Raw genomic sequence first — 18,862 nt, 5'->3', positions numbered from 1 at the left:
AATCGAGCTGCACAATTAAAATGAGACATTCTGTACATATACATATATATATGTTTCCTCCTCTTTATATAACCTTTGTTTCAGAATTTTTTTGTTTTATTTTAGAAAAAAATAATGTAAGAAAAGTAAAAAAAATTTTATATTGTTTTTTTTGAAAAATAAAATTTTAATAAATAACAAAAAAATATGTTTATATTTCCATATAAATTTACAATACACTAAAATTTAATTTTCATAAACTTTAAAAATTCTTTTAGTCCGATCGCGAAAATTCTTTTAGTCCGATACAAAAAATTGATATATAATCAGATAAAATAATATGTTTATACTCCTATAACAGAAAACCGCTTGATAAACATTGGTAAAGAGACTTTGTATAAAACCTGTTGAAAAGGCTCGCATAAAGTAGCGTTAATATGCTGACAAACTCGATTATCATTATTTACGATGATGAATTATTAATGCTTTTTTGAAACAGTCAAGGCGAGAATTAGAAACTCTTAACAATCTTATACACACACACACACACATGTACACATATGTACATCAAAACACATTGATCAACAAACAATTTGACAATTATCGGTGAAATCAATTTCGAGGATCGTATTTACTTCCAACCAAGCGTGTTTATTTTTATTTTTTATGAGATGTCATGCAAGTGTGTTGTTTGGCAAGGTAATGCGTAGAATGCCATCGCGCTGGATGGAATCAGACATTTCGTGTCTGTAAAGCAACGCGATCGGACTAAAAGAATTTTCAAAGTTCTCGGCATGGTCACTCGCAAGAGCTGCTGCATCGATGTATCATCAGCAGCGAGAATAATCGGAGCATATACGATGGTGAGCAAGTGATTCTTTATCTGGTGCGTTTTTATTTCGAAGGTAACGTCCACACATCCGATTTGCATCCGATTTGCATATTGTATGAATATTGACAGTGATATTGACAGTTGATGAAAGACTAAGTAATTAAAAAAGAGTATTCTCGGAAAACATTAATTCTATATTTATTGCAAATATCAAAGATATTAACTATGAATGTTGTGATCTTGCATATTTGGAATTCATAATCGCGATATTTACAGTATCAGTTAAAAATACTGCATTGCTCATTGAAACAAGGAAGTAGTTATATTTTAATGTGTAAACAAAAATATATAAATATTATCAAATTATATTTCATTGTTGTTATTTTATGCTTTAATAATTTTTATAAACATGAACAGAACAACTAAAGGAAAAAATTTCTCTCTTAAGAAATAAATAAAGTTTACAATAGTGTACGGAATTTATTAATGCTAGTTCGAATATTTGAATACAGAATTGCGCATATTATTTTGAAAATTTACATTTTTCGTTACCACATTTATTTGTCTCTTTATCGTTAGTCCATCTCGATTCTAATGATAAACGTATTGGTAAGCAACTTCTTCTCAAGAAATAAGGATGAAGATTTTTTCGAATCCGTCAAAACTTGGGCAATACTAGGATTAAATTGGATGCAAGTTTTCAGATATACAAATCTACAGAATAAAGGTAAAAAACGCGAAGATGCTTGAATTATACTCCGCAAACGAAAACAATACGATAATGACATATGTTTCAGTGCAAACAGCCATGGTGTGCTTTCTAATATACATCGTTTTGTTTCTGACAGCCAGTGCGTATCTCTGCTTGGGATTGCTTTCGGTAAGCATTTCGACATATCATAGATTGTTAATTAACTGCTTATAATTTGATAAGAATTTAAATTAACATCTCATATACATATATTCGGAAAGTTATCTGACTTTTATGAGTCAATCGACTCGAATGATCAAATAAATGATCGAATAAAAAAGAAGAAAGAGAAAACTTTAGAGAGAGATATTTTTTGTTTAATGTGGAACGTACCGCTATAAACCAGAATATATAATAGATAAACCTTCAATATAAACCATTAATAGATAAACCTTCAATATCATATGAATAATATTCTAAAAAAATCGTGATTTTTTTAAATTTTAAAACAATATTTAACATTAAAGGACTTTTGTGCATACATTGTTTATAAATACAGATGTACATCTTATATAAGTCTACATTATATGTATGTCTCTATATCATATGTTTTACTTCTTTTCTCTAATTTTGAATGTATTATCATTAATTTTTGATTATAAATGATTGATTTTTTATAAATATCATGAATAATATTATGTAAAAAATATTATTCATAATATTTATTAAAATTTTATTTTCGGCTTTTTTTATTTAAAAAAATATTAAACATTAAAGAAACTTTTAAAAAAACTTTTTGCATACGTTGTTTATAAGTAAGTGAATGTGTATGATTTTGATTATTTCTCTTTCGCGATAAAGGTCGTGAATAACGACCTCATCGCCGATCGAATACAAATTTGTCAAACGCTCTTTATTCGCAAAATGTATTTCGGGCACGTAACAGCCTTGTCTCAGCTTGCTAACGACTACGCTAACTTCCGCATATGTTCACAGAGAAGACATAAGTACGCCGTGCCTTGGATGTATTTGCAAATGATTAGCATAATAGATCAGATCGTGGCGCTATCTGATCATATAATACAGGATCGACAAAATGTTTCTTTAACCAAATCCATGGCATGCAGCATCTATTTAAGTAAGTACAAATATATTTCTAATTTTATCTTATCTACAATTAATGAAAAAATTCAAGGTTTTAAATCATAATTGCCTATCATTAAATTCTAAACATAAATGTATTTTAAATCATCCTTATGAATTTATATTCCTTATAAATTTTATGTTTAGAAATGCAAATAATAATTGTTCTCAATTTGATTACAAAATTAAATTATTTAACAAAAAAAAATTAACAAAAGATTAACAAAAAAAATTGAGAGAATATCATTCAGTGATCATTATCAACAAATCAATCACAATGATCATTTCAAACAAATTAAAACTTTACAACTTTCTATTAACAGTTCCAATTAACATTAAAGTAAATATATACATGCTTGCATACATATACATACATATATACATATCTATATACATACATGTACATGTATGTATGTATGTACACATACAATATTCCAAAAAATATTATAATATTATAATATTTGTTTAAATGTTAGGTTATATATTTTATAAAAATTTAATAAAAAATAATATAACTGTTCTAAATATTATTAAACATTAATCGAAAAATATATATATTATTAAACATTAATCGAAAAATATATTATACATCTTATTGCATTAAAAAGGAGAATCAACTCTTCGCTCACTTTTTGCTATCAAAATATCATTCTTTGTTTTTAATAATGTTTCTAAAAATTTTATGAAATCATTGAAGAAATTGAATTTAACTAGAAATTTTATTTTTATATTTTGCTTTAGTTCAAATATAATTTTTATGTCAAATATAATTTTCTTGATGATTTGACACAATTGATGATTTTTTCTTGATGATTTGACACAATTAATTGTACTTTCGATATATCTAATTTCCAACATAATTAAAATAAGCAACTGCAATGTATATTTACTGCGAAAATCAAATTTAAATAAACAGATTAGATGAATATAATCGATTTATATTCTCTACTGTTATTGTATGTATTGTATTGTGTGTGTGTGTGTGTGTGTGTGTGTGTGTGTGTATTTGAATAGAAAAAATATTTACTCTCCGTTATAAATTTTTTGAAAATAATAATGTGCGAAAAATCTCTTTCATAAAGGCAAATTAATTTCAAATTTCATAAAGCGCTCTAAATATTAACGGAATATTTTACGTAAAAGAACATTTTATACGCTTGACAATAATTTCAGTTTTAAGCATCTATTTGTGGACGATTGTGCAAGCAGCTCGAAAACAATTGTACGAGGAGGAGCAGCATCATGTGGAGTGCGAATCAAGGTTGCCAGATCCTTTATCAGTATCACTCACGAATAACAGTGGTTTGAAGTCACCGTCATTTCTCTCACAAAATTTTTCCATGTTCGAATCACCGCGATCGCCGACGATTCCATCCAATTAACAGGAAAAGTCTACGAGAAGAACTGGATAATTCTTAAAGGATCTTAATAAAATCTCATAAAGCTATTATCAAAACTTATAAAATTGAGCTATTATCAAAACTTATAAACTTGAGGAGGATATTTAAAGAAACGCATAATGCATATGAAATAGAAAATCCAAGGGATTTTGCTCTTGATCGCGAATAACGAGTGAATACTCATTGATATTATAATTCGAGAAAGAGATTACACTATTTACATATAGCATGTTTTTTTTTAGATTCCTTTTTGTATTATAAATATTGTCGATTAATAAATTCATTCACGCATATATGCTTTTATACAACTGATGAAATATTTTTTACAAAATTCACAGAAGTACTACTACTTTGTAAATTTATTTAACATTATTTTGCGAGACATATAGCAGCTTCATTCCAAATGATAAAGTTTGCTATAAAATAACTCTCTCTCTCTCTCTCTCTCTCTCTCTCCTCTCTCTCTCTCTCTCTCTCTCTCGGCAAAATAAAATTTTATTAAAGATAAATAATATAGATAAATGGAAAAAATTAAATTAGAATTTAATTTTAAATCACTGCCCAGTGCGAGTTTTAGAGATAAAACATGTAGAAATCTTTTACGAAATGTATATAAAATATGTTTGTGAGCTCATTTTAATCTATCTCTATTTTCGTAAGCTACAATATTTTTGCGAAAATTTAGATCGGCAGACTATTTGATACATTTCTTCTATCTAATGGAATATTCGCGAGCTATTAAACTTCGCTACGGTAAGCCAGAGATGAGGGAGATGTATAATAATGCAGAGAGTAAAACTACACATAAATCAGTCGGGAGAGGCGACTAATAGAGTGTATCAAACGCGCCCTCGACTTGCATAAAAAATATGAGAAACGGTCGCGTTTTACATCGAAATACTTTTAAATTTCCTGGATTTGGATCGCACGCAAACATATTCACTATGTAGGATCGATCGTCTCTTCGGATGGAAGTCGATTTATCCGAGAATAGCTCCAACTTTTCAACAATATTCCTAAGAATAGTGATCGAGCGTACAATAGATGATGGAGAGGAAGACTCTCGATACAATTTATTACAGATATTTTGTCGTATTGATTTCGTATAATAAATTCGTTATTTATGCAAAGATATATACTTTAATAATGGTACATAAGCTATTATATATTGGCAATTTTTCATTCAATATTTCAAGAATAAGTATAGAATGATATAAAACTTTCCGTAACTTTGTATATATATTTAAGTGTCTCTTTTTCTAAGTTATTTATATGTTTTCGTATAAAAGTTTACTTTTATAATCTTAACAAGTCTTTTTTATTTTATTCTCAAACATAGGAATTTAATAAATCTTAATTAATTGTAACTTAAAATGTATTCAAAATTAATAATAAATTAATATAAATTAGAAAATAAAATATAAATGTTTATGTATACGTGCATATTTTTAATGATATATTTAATATTGCAAGATACGCAAAGAAAATAAAATTTTTACATATAGTGCAAAATTTGTGTAATATAATTGTCTTATCTTTAAGAATTTATCCCACAAACAAATTTTTTATACCAAGAAAATTGATCAAATACATTAAATTAGTTTAATAAAGAGAATAGATTAAAATAAGTTCAAGAAAAGACAGAAATAAATATATTTGTTGAACGAAAATCGTCTAACTACGCGGTGAGGTAATACTTTTGGATTTTTCAGAGTCGTCGACACGATCCTGATGCCAGGGACACGGGGGCTTGCGCGACGTGGTTGGTTGCCGGTGCTTTTAAAAAGAACTGAGCGAGTCAATTTGTAGGCTGTCGCAAACTTTTAAAACACTAGTTGACAGCCGTTCCACCCCCGGCCAACCATCCTGAAGGATTTCTCCCTCTGCCTTTTTCCCTCTCTCTCTCTCTCTCTCTCTTTCTTTTTTCTCCCACCCCTTCCCTTCTGTCTCTCTTCGACCGCGCCATCACCAAAGGACGAGGCCCACCCCTGCGTGTCGCGGGAACTGATGGATTGTAAAATAAAACTAACTTGGCTCTTTCGCGTGGCTCGAGAGTACTGGTAAAATTTCATTCCCGCGGATCTCTTTTATTTTCATGTACCCTTTTTCTCCCTTTCCTCCCTTGCAAAAGAGGGAGTCCGACAGTTGTTAAGTACAATCGACAAGTCATGTTTGTTCGGAGAAATGATAAAGTTTGCTTTGAGAAAGACGCTTGATGAGAGACCTTTGCCTTACAAGATTCATGCTTAGTTGCCAAAAGTATCGCAACCCGTTATCATTACCCTGACTAGCCAGTTTCCATTCCAGTTTAGAAAAATACACACAATATATATATATATATATATATATATATATATACACACACTGAGAAAAATCGTTTAATTGTACCATATAAGACGTATCTGATAGAAGAAATTAAGAATTTCTAGTTATCACGATAAGACTCGATTTTTTATAACTAGAATGTTTTATGCACTATAAGGATTTAATTAGTATTTTCTAGTTGAATCTATAAAACGTCTTGTTTATTAACTAAACATAGACACAGTGATGCCATTTTTTGTAAATATAGTATTATCATCCAAAAGATTTGATAAATTTAACAGGAAGAAATTAATCATATTCATCTGGCAATTCCTAAAGGAATTTTGATTCGTCTATTTTCCAACAGACATACTGGTTGAATTTACCAGATTTCTAATTAATACAACCAGATTTTTTCTCAGTATATATATATATATATATATATATATATATATATATATAATTGCATATTGTAATCATTTTTTTCGCAGATATTTTAACGAAATATTATTCAAACAAATTCTTCTGTAATTAATATGGTTAAGAATATAAATAGATTAAAGATGCTCATTATGAATTGATGATAGATTCAATTACGAAAAAAAAACGGTTCTCGTTTTTATATATAAGTATTTTATTGTACTAAATTATTAATATTTATATTACATATTTTAATTCTTCATTACAATCGATATAAATTTAGATCTAATGTATCTCGTCGCTTGAGATGTAAAGAAAGCGGCGAGATACATTTTTTTAATGAAAAACAACCGTTGAAAAAAATATTTCTTTTCATTGAAAGAAAAATAGATTTGATTTTTTCATTATTTTTATATAACATTACATTTTTTATATTCTTTGGTTGATAAAAAAATTAAAATTCTTATATTTTTATTTATCTTTTTTTAAAAGTAATGTTAATGAATTAAGGAGATTATGTGAATTACATTAAATATGATAATTCGAATAATTTTTAATTAAATGTGTAACAACATTTTTTATTACACGTTTAATTGAAAATTAATCGAATTATATCATGTTTAGTATCATTTTAACCGCAAAAATCTCATAAATTCATTGAAATTATTTTCGAAAAAAAATTAGTTAAAAATATAAGAACTTCAACTTTAGTGTTTTTTATTATATTAGAATAGAGTAACCAAAATACATTTTAAAAAACTATAAACACTATGTATATATTATAAACTATTTTGTATCTATCATAAAGATAGTACATTCAAGTTTAATTTTGATTTGTTTTTGGAGAATTTGCCTAATTAAAATTAGTAATTACATAGTTATATAGTCAATTAGAATCTACCTTTCTAGTGATCTATATTTAAAATAGTAATGATTAATTCAAATTTATCATCAAAAATGAAAAATAATAAAAAGTTATTATATATAATAATGAAAAATCATTCTTGCAATCAAAATATAAAGATGTTAAATATGGAAAAAAATGAAACTTTGAAAAAACCGAGATTTATTTTTTTCACAAAAAAATAATTAATTTAATTTTTATAAAAAGATATTTGTTTTCTTCTATTTACATTATAGTTCATATTTACATAATTTATTAATTATTTTCTGTTTACGTCTCTACTCGTTGCACCCCCAAAACTTTCAACATATATATAATTATATTCTACGTCTGAAAGCATTCTTTCTTAGATGATTTTCTTGAAAACTGATTTTACGTAACCTCGCCTACTTCATAGTTCGAACGGCCGAAGAAGAGTATCCGTTCATATGACACACGTAAAACGTAGTCGTAGACGTAATTAATCTTCTCGCATGACACTTTAGCTGGTTACAGGGTATAGCTTGCCAAGAACCAGAACACAACATACCACTTAAGCTTGCCGTCCAGAAAACAATTAATACGGAAATTGATTAATAATCGCGCTCCAATTTTCACCCTCCCCCTCGGAGTCTCGCCAGTCATTTCAAGGAGAAAGGGAAAGAAAAAAAGAATTCGTACATCAATAATCTTGCAAAAGGACTCCGAATATTCCACGTAATATTTATTCATTATCTAAATTGGTGGCGATTAATTTTCTTTTTTATTCAGACAGCATATATTTTCAATCTCTTATCATTTTCTCAATGTTTGTAGCTGGTACTATTTTTGTGTAAATACTATATGTATGTATGCATCTGTATGTGTGTGTGTATGTTTATGTGCATTCGGTCGAATACTTCGTTTAAGAAAATCCCTTTCGGAATATAATCTCGATATTTCTTCTTCTCTCCCCTTTGATAATATTTCCTCGAACGAGATAATCATTTCCGCAATTCCCCGCGAGCAGCGGAAACTTGACAGTGAAATCGGCAACTTAGCGACGAAGTTTAAACCATTACTCGTTGTTCCGCTTCTTTTGTGGCATTTCTTCTGGGGAGCACCGATTTGGTATTACTTTTCTAGACAGACAGATTTTATTGATCTGCACCACGGCTGCTATCTTCTTCTCTCTCTTTCTCTCTCTCTCTCTCTCTTTTTCTCTCCCTGCTTCTCTCTCTCTTTATCTCGCTGTGTCGAAATAGTGAGGGCTAGGAAATCGGAATGAGAGAGAGAAAGAGAAAGAAAACGGCGGAACTGAACGCTCCATAAAGCTAACCAATGCTAATACTTCTCGTCTCGGCAGTGGCGTCGCAGATACCCGGTCGTCGATTACACCCCGATGTTGACGTCGACGTGGAAAAGTGCACCCGACGCCGCTGCCCCCGAACCGGAATCGGCAATAAACGCGTAACCGAGCCTAATTTGTAATGTTGGCCCAGTCATTGTGGACCATTATGAGCTAACTCCCTGTTCGCCGGGGACGCGGACGAATACATATAATGCCGGGGTTATCGCAGGAAACTGCCAGTAACGATGGCAAGAGGTATGCTTTCTCTGTTTCTCCCCCTCCCCTCTCTCTCTTTCTCTTTCCGAACGCAATTGTCCTTTATTTAAATTTTAGCGCGCGTCGCTTGACGCTAAATTGATAATCTGAATCAAAGATCGTTAAATTTAGGTAAACCATAAAGAAAGATAATGCATTCATCCCTCGAATCAATAATGGGATTTTTGATGTAAAGTAATAGTAAAATAAGGCAATTGAATAGCTGAAAGAAATCTGTTAATTTTATTAACATATAATATATAAATAAATATTATATAAAGCAATTTGATATGAAGCAAATTTATATCTAAAAGATGGTTACGAGCAATATATACAGGGTGTTTCATAGTGATGGATAAAATTTTAGAAATGGATTCCTCATGCTTAGAGGAGAAAAAAAAGTTAATCAACATAGATCCGGAAATGATTAATTTTTGAATTATCAAGATTTTTGTAATACAAAATTTTGTCTCATTTCGTCTTAAAAGTTCTTTTACAAGCATCAACAATATTTTTCAAGTTTGACGGCCTGAAAAATAAGAAGCTGCAGAATAAAAGAACTCGAATATTAAATAATTGATAAGAGTTATGGAGTGCAAAAGGATATACATGTGCAAGATTCATTGTGATTTTGTCAATCAGATGTTGAGTTTCGAAGCAGAAAAGTATCCAAATCGTTACATATAATTGTTTCAATATCTTTCGAAATATCATTGCTACAAGTCAGAAAATGTCAAAATGATGCGATCGTTTTTTAAAATTACCGTTTTTTATAATTACAGATTATCAATTCATGTGATTGATTAATTCCCATTTATAAATATATTGATAGAGATTTATAATTACAAATCATTTTGAATTTAATAATAATTATTTTTTAATCTCCTATATAGATATTTGAATATATCTAGTGTTCCTTTTTGCTTTAAATATAAACACTTTTTGACTTAAACATAATTCGTCTACATTCATCTTGAATCGAGACCATAAAGTAATACATCGTATACGTTACGTTTCTATTTGTTATTGATATGTCTTGCTTTGGAATGTACTTTTATGTATATATATACACGGACGAGATTCACTGTAATCATGCCATTCGCGCGGTGAGTATTGAGCCGCTAAATATGTCATAGTTTCAATATTTTCTAAATATGATTATGACAAATAATATTAGAAGATTGTTTTTTTTAATTAGAGAGTATCAATTCGCGTAATTAATAAATTACTTGTAAACATATCGATTTAATTCGTTATCGCAACGATATTTATCGCAAAATAAATCCATAAGAAGTATCTATTTTTTCATATTAATTAATAATTTAATATAATTATGAATTTTCATTATTTGATTTACTAAAAATTTGTGTTTACGGACTCAATCTGAAAGTGAGAAAGGACATGTAAATCAATGAAAAATCTAAAATTTTGATAAATAAATAATCATATTCATCCGAATCTTTCATCGTGAGAGGAAATTAATCATAATAATTATGTTTCGAGATATGTATAATGTGACGAATTGATTATAAATTACATTATTTTTTGATAATATATATAATCTTTATATATAATCTTAAAAAAAAAGATTTGATTTCTATTTGTTTCTATAAATTTTATTCAAAATACTTGTTAAGAACACCCATGAGAAAAGTGTAAGATAAGAGATCGGTATCGCTAAAAATCAAAGAATGATCTATAAATATAAGCCTTACAAAAAAGTTAAAAATTTTCAATTCATGAAAGGGGATGAATTACGCGATCCCATGCTGAAAAGTTGAGGATCGTCCAAAAGGATCTCTTCGACCAAAACGCCTTAGCATATGAATGCCACTTCCGTCTGGTAAAATGTATGATTTTTTTCCTTTGATAGAATAGAGATTTGAAAATACGAATGCCGATGACCGGAGGTCTGATGAACGAAGGGACCGAGAGAGATCGCTCTTTCGTATATCTCATTCGGAACGAGGGTGGCACGTGGTCCTTCGATGGACGAACGCGAAAGGGGGGAAGACAGGAGGGATGGACAGATAGAGAGAGGAGGCAACGGAAATAAATTTGTGAATGCAATGGACGACCATCGACACAATGACTGCGTTTAATAGTACATTAAGCACATCACATGAAGAATGACCTCAATTGTGATCGCCGTGACAAACTTCTCTTTAGATATAGCTATCGAAAAATATCTATTCCCCCCTCTTCACTTTCCGGATAGAAATCTTATGTTTATATGCAATGTAAAAGAGTACATGTTTTCTTCGCTTTAGAAGAAGGAATCTCTATAGTTTACTTTTATTTCATAGTTTATAGTGTTGTTTATATTGTGTAATTTACATAGTATTTATATAAAATTGATTTCTTTACAGAATGTACTGATTTCTATACTCTATATAAGTTACATTAGATTTACAGCAACATTTTAGATCCATCCATAAATATTTTTTAGCTATACATTTCTTGAGGGATAATAAATGAATTGTTTTTTTTAAACAATTGTGTAGTAATATTTTAATTTCACAAATTATAAAAAAATGTGTCGAAAAAAATCGTACGGCAGCAATAAAAAATGAATTTGAAAGGTGCAGATTAATATTATACGATGCTATTGACAAAAATATTTCAAAAAATTAGGTTTCTTCCTAATAAATTCATGAAATTTATTGAAATATTTTTGGACTATTTAAGCACACATTACTCAAAAGTCTGACGTGCTGGGGAAATTTTGCAGCCAGATTCGTTTTCAGCATCAAAAAATCTACCAGATTCACTTACTCTGCATTTTGTAACTAAATCTAAAATTTCACAGGTTTGTGTTATTATTCAGAATGAGTAAATATTTATTATTTTAACGTATCTACAATCAATAATTTTGATCTTGACATATATTGTCAAGATCATTATCATGAGTCAAGATCATTATCATGAGTCAAGATCATTATCATGAGTGACAAAAAATTTTAGCCATTGTTTGTTGTTTATTAAAAAGAAAAATTTCATAAATTTTACGTAATTTTCGGACATCATGTACGTTTTATAAAATGAACAATTAACCTCAACCTGATTCATTAATTTATGTGATTGAAGTAGGAGTTAAAAAGTGGGAGTAGTATACCTCAAGTCTTCCCATCAAGACCTATCTTTTGATATAAGCTTGAAAAAGATTCTGTGCAAGAGTTCTTCCTCACCTCAATATTTACTTTATTCTATATTATGTGAGATGATAAAAATTAAATTTTCAATCGCACTAATAACTAACAGACATTTTAAAGTGCATGTATTATGACTAAAATTAAGAAACATTATATACATATATATATATATATATATATATATATATACATATATATATATATATATATATATATATATTAAAAAATTTTAAAAAAATATGCCATATAAGTATATAATATTTTTAATATATTACAAATTTTTATTTTAAAAATTATAAATATTTGGATTCAGTTTATTATAAATTGTTGTGAACAATAATATGTGAAATTGTGAACAATATTTATACTATTTCACAAAAAAGAAATAACTTGTTTCTTTGTTATATATTAATACAAGGAAGTTGCATATCTTGATGTATGAACTATACATATTGAAATTTTAATAGATATTTATAGGAATTAATAGACATTTTCAATTTCATTACTATCATGATTAAAGAAATTAAATAAGTGTAAATTTAAAATTATAAATATTTTTTAACTTTAACATTTTATACAACATAAATTATAAATATTTTATAATCTTAACATTTAATATCATAAATATAACATTATAAAAATGTACTATAAATATTATATATATTTTCAATTAAAAAATTTTAAATATTCAGATTTAATTTGCAGTAAATTTCAGAATAATACTTATACTATTCCGCAGAAAAAAAATGACTTGTTTCTTTGTTCAAATACAAGGAAGTATCACATCTTGATGTATATTGTACGTGTATCGACAGTATAATACTCACTCGATACTTACATCAAGATTTAGATTGCGTTGCAACGTTGGACTAAATTGCCGCAATCGTTATCCTTGGTCGAGAAAGAACTGCTCGAAATGAGTTTCCTTCGACTTCCTGCATCGACGTTCTCGCACGTACGTCGGTTTGCAGCGGTTTGAGCAATTGCGCGCGCTCCGCCTCGTTACCGCACTACGTAATTGGTAATTGTTGGCAATTGGCCGCACAATATCGCGCACTTATATGGATGTAAATTATGGGGCGGCGTGTCCGGACGGCAAATTCACCTTTAAAGCGGTCGCTCTGAATATTCAGCGGCAATTTTAATTACCATTCAATGGCGCATCGCCGTTACGCTCAATGCCATGCTGCGAAATTAGCGCGAAAAATCACTACCAGGCTTTCGCGCATCAACTGAATAGCAACCGGAAATATTTCATCGATTTGATCTAACGGCTATTACACAGTTTCAACAAAAAATAATTTATTTTTAAAGACAAGCTTGACATTAGTCACCTGTCGTGATTTTTTTAATATTGTATATGATACCAAATTGCATCATTATATCACTTTTGAGGAAATTGCGAGAAAGAATTATTTCAGTGTATTTTATCACATTGTAGAGCTATGGTGCGTGATGTATTGGAGAAGGTTTGCAATCAAAATTTATTTATTTTGTTAAGATTTTCAGGTTTCAAAAAAAAATTGTATTTGTGATTGTGATTAAAAAGATATTTACGATTAATATGAAAAAGTTACGAATTAGATTGTTGAAAATCTACCAAATAGTTTTCAATTACGTTTACTTAAACGAATCTAATGTTCTCAAATAAATCTAAAAACATCATTAAATTTTGACTTCTTCATAATTTTATCATTTTAAACTCATCAATCTTTATATCGGATTCCTGTGCAGCGACTTAAAATAAAATCTTTGGATAAATATGCTAAAATTATTTCTTGCAATTTTAATTGCACATTTTGCTCGAAATTATGATGTAAGAGAACTAATTAAAAATCAAAGCTGTCAAAAAGTTACAGGAAATATCTAACTTCATTCTAGTGTTTTTTTTATTGAAATATAATATTGAATATCTCTTTCTCCTTTTTATTCAAACTAGGCAGGAATTAATATAATAGCTCGATCTTGAGATACAATACAAAATACTTTGCTATAGTGCTCATTAAAACGTGTAATGAGTCATTACAATAAGACATACGTACAATAAGACGTGTAATGTACGTGTAATGAGTCATTACACATCTTATTATATATCTATGTATAATAAGCAACAATTTTCAGATCATCAATATTAATTAATATCTCTACTAAGAACTAATCAGAATTTTGATCAAGTTTTTGTCAAGCAGCAGCGTTCATTCTCCTTTTTCTTTTTAATAAAAAAATAAATAAAGCATATATATATTAAAGTTTATCATTCTCTAATTAATACATTTTGAGAGAATCTTTTAGAAAACCAAATTATCTTTAAAAAATCAATTTTTTACATTTTTTAAGACTACAATGTCTGAAGAATATATTTTTCAAATTTTATTGGAAAATTCGCAAAATTGACGGAGTTATAAAACTTTGAATAGAGGACAGTTGTTGTGTATCTTCAATAAGCCTGCAAAACTTCAAACACATTTTTATCGAAACAATTGTTTTCAAATTTGATGCGATATTTTGAAAAAACAATGGACCAAATAATTTCAATATTTTTTGAGAGAACAAACCTTTTTAAAGATACTGAATCTACAACTAGAATTTTAAAAATTAATATTCAATATTATTTTGACCTTCAAGAAATGAGAAAATTTAATCAAAATTGAAATATCTAAATTTTTAAATGATATTTCCTCATTATTTTTCATTATTTGGCTTAGGTTTTTTAATAAAATTTAGTTTAATTTCCCAAAAATATCTTATGGAATAAAATTAAACTCTTTTTCATTTCAATCATATAAGGAGCATGTTATATCGTTAAACTATTTTCATTTGTATTGAAAAAAAGCAGAATATTTAATATTTAAGAATATTGATGAACCTACTTTAAATATCAATAAAAATATATATAAAATGCTAAAAAGATTTTCTAATACTCAATTTCTAATACTCTTGCAAAAAATTCCTAAAAATCATCAATTTTTTTATACTACTATAGTAAACTGGGCTCTTAAATAAGCGCGACCATCTATCATTTAATGTTCAAGCTTCACGCGATGGGCAATCATCTTGCGCGTATCGATCATGCTGACGAAAGAGAGACAACTCGGCACGTCACGCGTGTTATCTCGCCTGGCGATTCAAAGTGACGGAAGCGAACGTCCAGGGGGATGGGAGGAGAGGCCCGGAAGGAGCCGGGTTTTTCGGGAACCACGACTGCCGCCGTAGGTGTCGAAGGGACACGAGGCTTCGAACGAGCCCGCAATTAGGCGGTTCCGGCCCGGGTCGACGACGACGACGACGATGAGCGCAGAGCGACGGGGTCGGGCATTATGCAAAGCAGATTTTAAATTTAGATGCGGCCCACTGTGGCCCACACGTATATACACACGTGCGCGCGCGCAAACATTACTCATACAGACCACACGTAAGGGCTTGTAAGCGTGGGATGTGTCGTGCTCGACAAATTAGCGCGTTTTAAATCCAATCCAGTGCTGAAAGAGCGAGTCGTTGTGGACACCTAGGGTGGGAAGAGAGTGAGGGTGGGGGAGAAAAGGGCATGGAAGGGTGGTTGTCGAGCTATTTTGCATTTCTCGCGCGCGCGCCGAACATTTGAGGTGTAAAATATTAAATCCAAGCGCCTCCGCCATATCGCCTACGTCCTCGAAAGGGAGGAAGAGTAGAGAAAAGAGAAAAAGAAAGAAAGAGAGAGAGAGATAGAGAACAGAAAGGGGTTGGAAGCTACCCTCCCAGATGATGGGGAGGGAGGATACGGCGAGGCGGATCTGCGGCGCGCACTCAGCAAGTTTACATTTAAATGTAAAAGTGCCGAGTGCCGCTAGACGAAAGCTGCTGTTTTGCATTCGAAAGCTCATGATTGCCTCTGAGCTTTGCTTTTGATGCCGAGGCATTTCGCGCTGTCGACGGATGTCGCTGCTAAAGTCTGGTCGAGAGCTTCTCTCTCTATCTCTCTCTTTCTCTTTCTCTCTCTCTCTCTTTAGTCACGGATGGAATACCTACGCATCCTTTCTACGCAGGAACGCACTTCGCTTCTTTCTCATATACGAACGCTTTAACTAATTCCGATTCGATTTGTCCTCGACAAAAATCCTTGACACGTGCATTATTTTCGCACGTCTAAGAATCTTTTTGTTAAAAAATAATCTCTTCCGGAGAACGAAAAACAATATAAAGAGCAAACAACGAATATCTGTCAGTGGATAAAATGTTCCACTCATTGCTCAAACATAATGAGTTTACCAATAAGTATTCGATATAAGAATCGATAGTTACTTATAAAGTTACTCACAATAAACTGAAAAATTGCATAGAAATGCTCTGAGTACGATTTTACATTAAAAAGAATGCAAAATCAATAATTTTTGAGAAAAAAAGTTATAAAAATTTTTTAAATATTTTTAATCATTTTTTTATTTCATGAAAATAATTGTCATTATGTTTATACATGTTCTCACTGCATGGTATAATTTTGAAGATGTAAGTTATAAAATATAACCGATGACGATGCCATACACAAATATGTATTTACAAAGATGTAATTTTCTTTAAAAATATAAAAGTGCTCTCTATTACAACATTTTTTGGCAGATTATGAGTAAAATATATAAAAGAAAGCTACAAGAGGGAAAAAAACAAAGAGACATTGCTAGAAGTAACAGCGAAGATCAAGGTGACACTACAAATGAGTGTCAATATTTTTTTCGAAAGAAATAAAGAAGGAAATGCAATTCTTGTAAATATTTAATCAATATTTTTATTTAATAAAAATATAATTTTTTATGTTTTGAATTTTATAATTTAAAATTTTATAATTTAAAATAAAAAAATTATTTTGTTGATTTATAATTGTTTAAGACATTTTTCATTAAAGCCTGAGGAAAAACATCCTTTTTAAAGTTATTTAAAACATCCTTTTAAAAGTTATTTAATAAAATTAAAATAATTCATTTGATCAAAAATTGCTGCAATTATTGTAATATTAGTAAATCTTTAATTTCCACTATAAACAAAATTAATTCATCATAAGTATATTTTACATTGATTTAAATTAAATAAATGTATGGGGAGGCGGCATATTATACTGTTTTATCTTATATATACAATTTTCTTATTTTTTATTTAATTTCAAATAGATTTTATCCCTCCATCCTCGCCAGCAAAACTGAACATATTTCTTTTTATTCCGCATCGTACTGGAGCGCGTGCGCGTACGCCGACAGTATCATTGCGGATACTTTTTGCGGATATTACGTTTTTCCACAGAGCACGCACAGGCGAGCGCGCGCACCCACACATGCCTGTCCGTTTGATTTCCGGGATCTAATCAATTCTCGGAAGGCGAAACGACAGAGCGACGGAGCGGGTTACGAGCCGGGCCGTTATTCCTCTAATATGTATGTTTCTTATGAGCGCCGGTAAAAGGGCTCCGTGCAATTTCCTATGATAGATCGAGTCCCGCGGACAAGTTCCATTACGGTCGGGCTCTGAATTATTGAGCTGGCAATTCCCCGGTGACACGCGCGCGGTACGCCCCTGCATCAAAGTGTCAACGGGCTCATTAAGCCTCCAAATCAGGTGAACTAACGCGGTAACCGTTCGACCGTCCCGTTCGTTCGCCGATAAACACCTCGAATAGTGCCTTAATTTGAATTCGTTGATGCCATTATGCACTCATTGGACATTACAACACCTTTTCATTTCACGATGGTTCAAGCTTCGAGTTTCCGTCGATATCTTCATCTTTTGTCGATATACAGAAAAACGCAATTACAGTATGTTTAAGTATATGTTATTTTTTAAAATAATATTAGAGTTATAAAAAAATGTTTCCAATATAAAAGTTATTTTGTTTAAGAAACTCATCATCTATATAATAATTCACGCACAAGTTTTAATTATATATTAATTATTTTTAAAAAATGTTTATGATAGTTTTATGTTTATGATAGTTTTATGGTTTTTAATACATATTATATATATATATATATATATATATATATATATATCACTACACTTTTGCAAGATATTTTATTACAAATTAGATAATATGCAAATGATTCCATAAGATATTTTCACTTTTATTGTTTTTTGATATGAACGAAAAACTAAAATAACTCTATTATTTTGAAAGATAAACTCTGTTATTATTATTATTATTATTATTATTATTATTATTATTATTTGCATAAACTATTATTTAAAAAATAATTGAATATATGTATTTAAATCAAATTATATATGAAAAGAGAGGATGGATGAAAGAAATAGATTTAACCTCGGGAGTATTTCATAATTTTATATTTATTATATTATATTATCGTACACATTATTTATAATTTTAAAATACCAGTTGAAAGTTTTAAAAACAGAAATAATATACAAAAATTTTAATTCCTTCGGAAGCACTATCGCTTAAAATTTTTCATTTAAAATGTTATTATTGAACCAAAAGAGGAACTTTTTCGTAG

At 29.7% G+C, this 18,862-nt stretch overlaps 1 protein-coding gene across 2 annotated transcripts; it reads left to right on the top strand.

Moving 5' to 3' along the window:
- Positions 1-661: 661 nt before the first annotated feature.
- Positions 662-4,330, top strand: LOC105251602. Of its 2 annotated transcripts, none has more exons than XM_011258537.1 (5): positions 662-842; positions 1,391-1,538; positions 1,609-1,691; positions 2,499-2,640; positions 3,819-4,330. In XM_011258537.1, the coding sequence occupies exons 1-5, from the start codon at positions 774-776 to the stop codon at positions 4,025-4,027; spliced, it is 651 nt and encodes a 216-aa protein (XP_011256839.1). In that variant the 5' UTR covers positions 662-773; the 3' UTR covers positions 4,028-4,330. The 2 variants fall into 2 exon arrangements, with proteins under 2 accessions (XP_011256839.1, XP_025264137.1); XM_025408352.1 differs by having other exon boundaries at positions 662-884.
- Positions 4,331-18,862: the final 14,532 nt, after the last annotated feature.

Source organism: Camponotus floridanus, unplaced genomic scaffold (genome assembly GCF_003227725.1).
Source record: "Camponotus floridanus strain SB8 unplaced genomic scaffold, Cflo_v7.5 scaffold201, whole genome shotgun sequence".
NCBI lineage: Eukaryota > Metazoa > Arthropoda > Insecta > Hymenoptera > Formicidae > Camponotus > Camponotus floridanus.
Note: the sequence above shows the minus strand (reverse complement) of the source record. Positions and strands in the feature narration are given on the sequence as shown.

Excerpts from the sequence above, each read along its gene's own strand:
- LOC105251602 (XM_011258537.1), top strand. The coding sequence starts at position 774 with ATGGTCACTCGCAAGAGCTGCTGCATCGATGTATCATCAGCAGCGAGA. Across the intron at positions 843-1,390 it reads TAATCGGAGCATATACGATG|TCCATCTCGATTCTAATGAT; the intron begins GTGAGCAAGTGA and ends CTTTATCGTTAG. Across the intron at positions 2,641-3,818 it reads GGCATGCAGCATCTATTTAA|TTTTAAGCATCTATTTGTGG; the intron begins GTAAGTACAAAT and ends CAATAATTTCAG.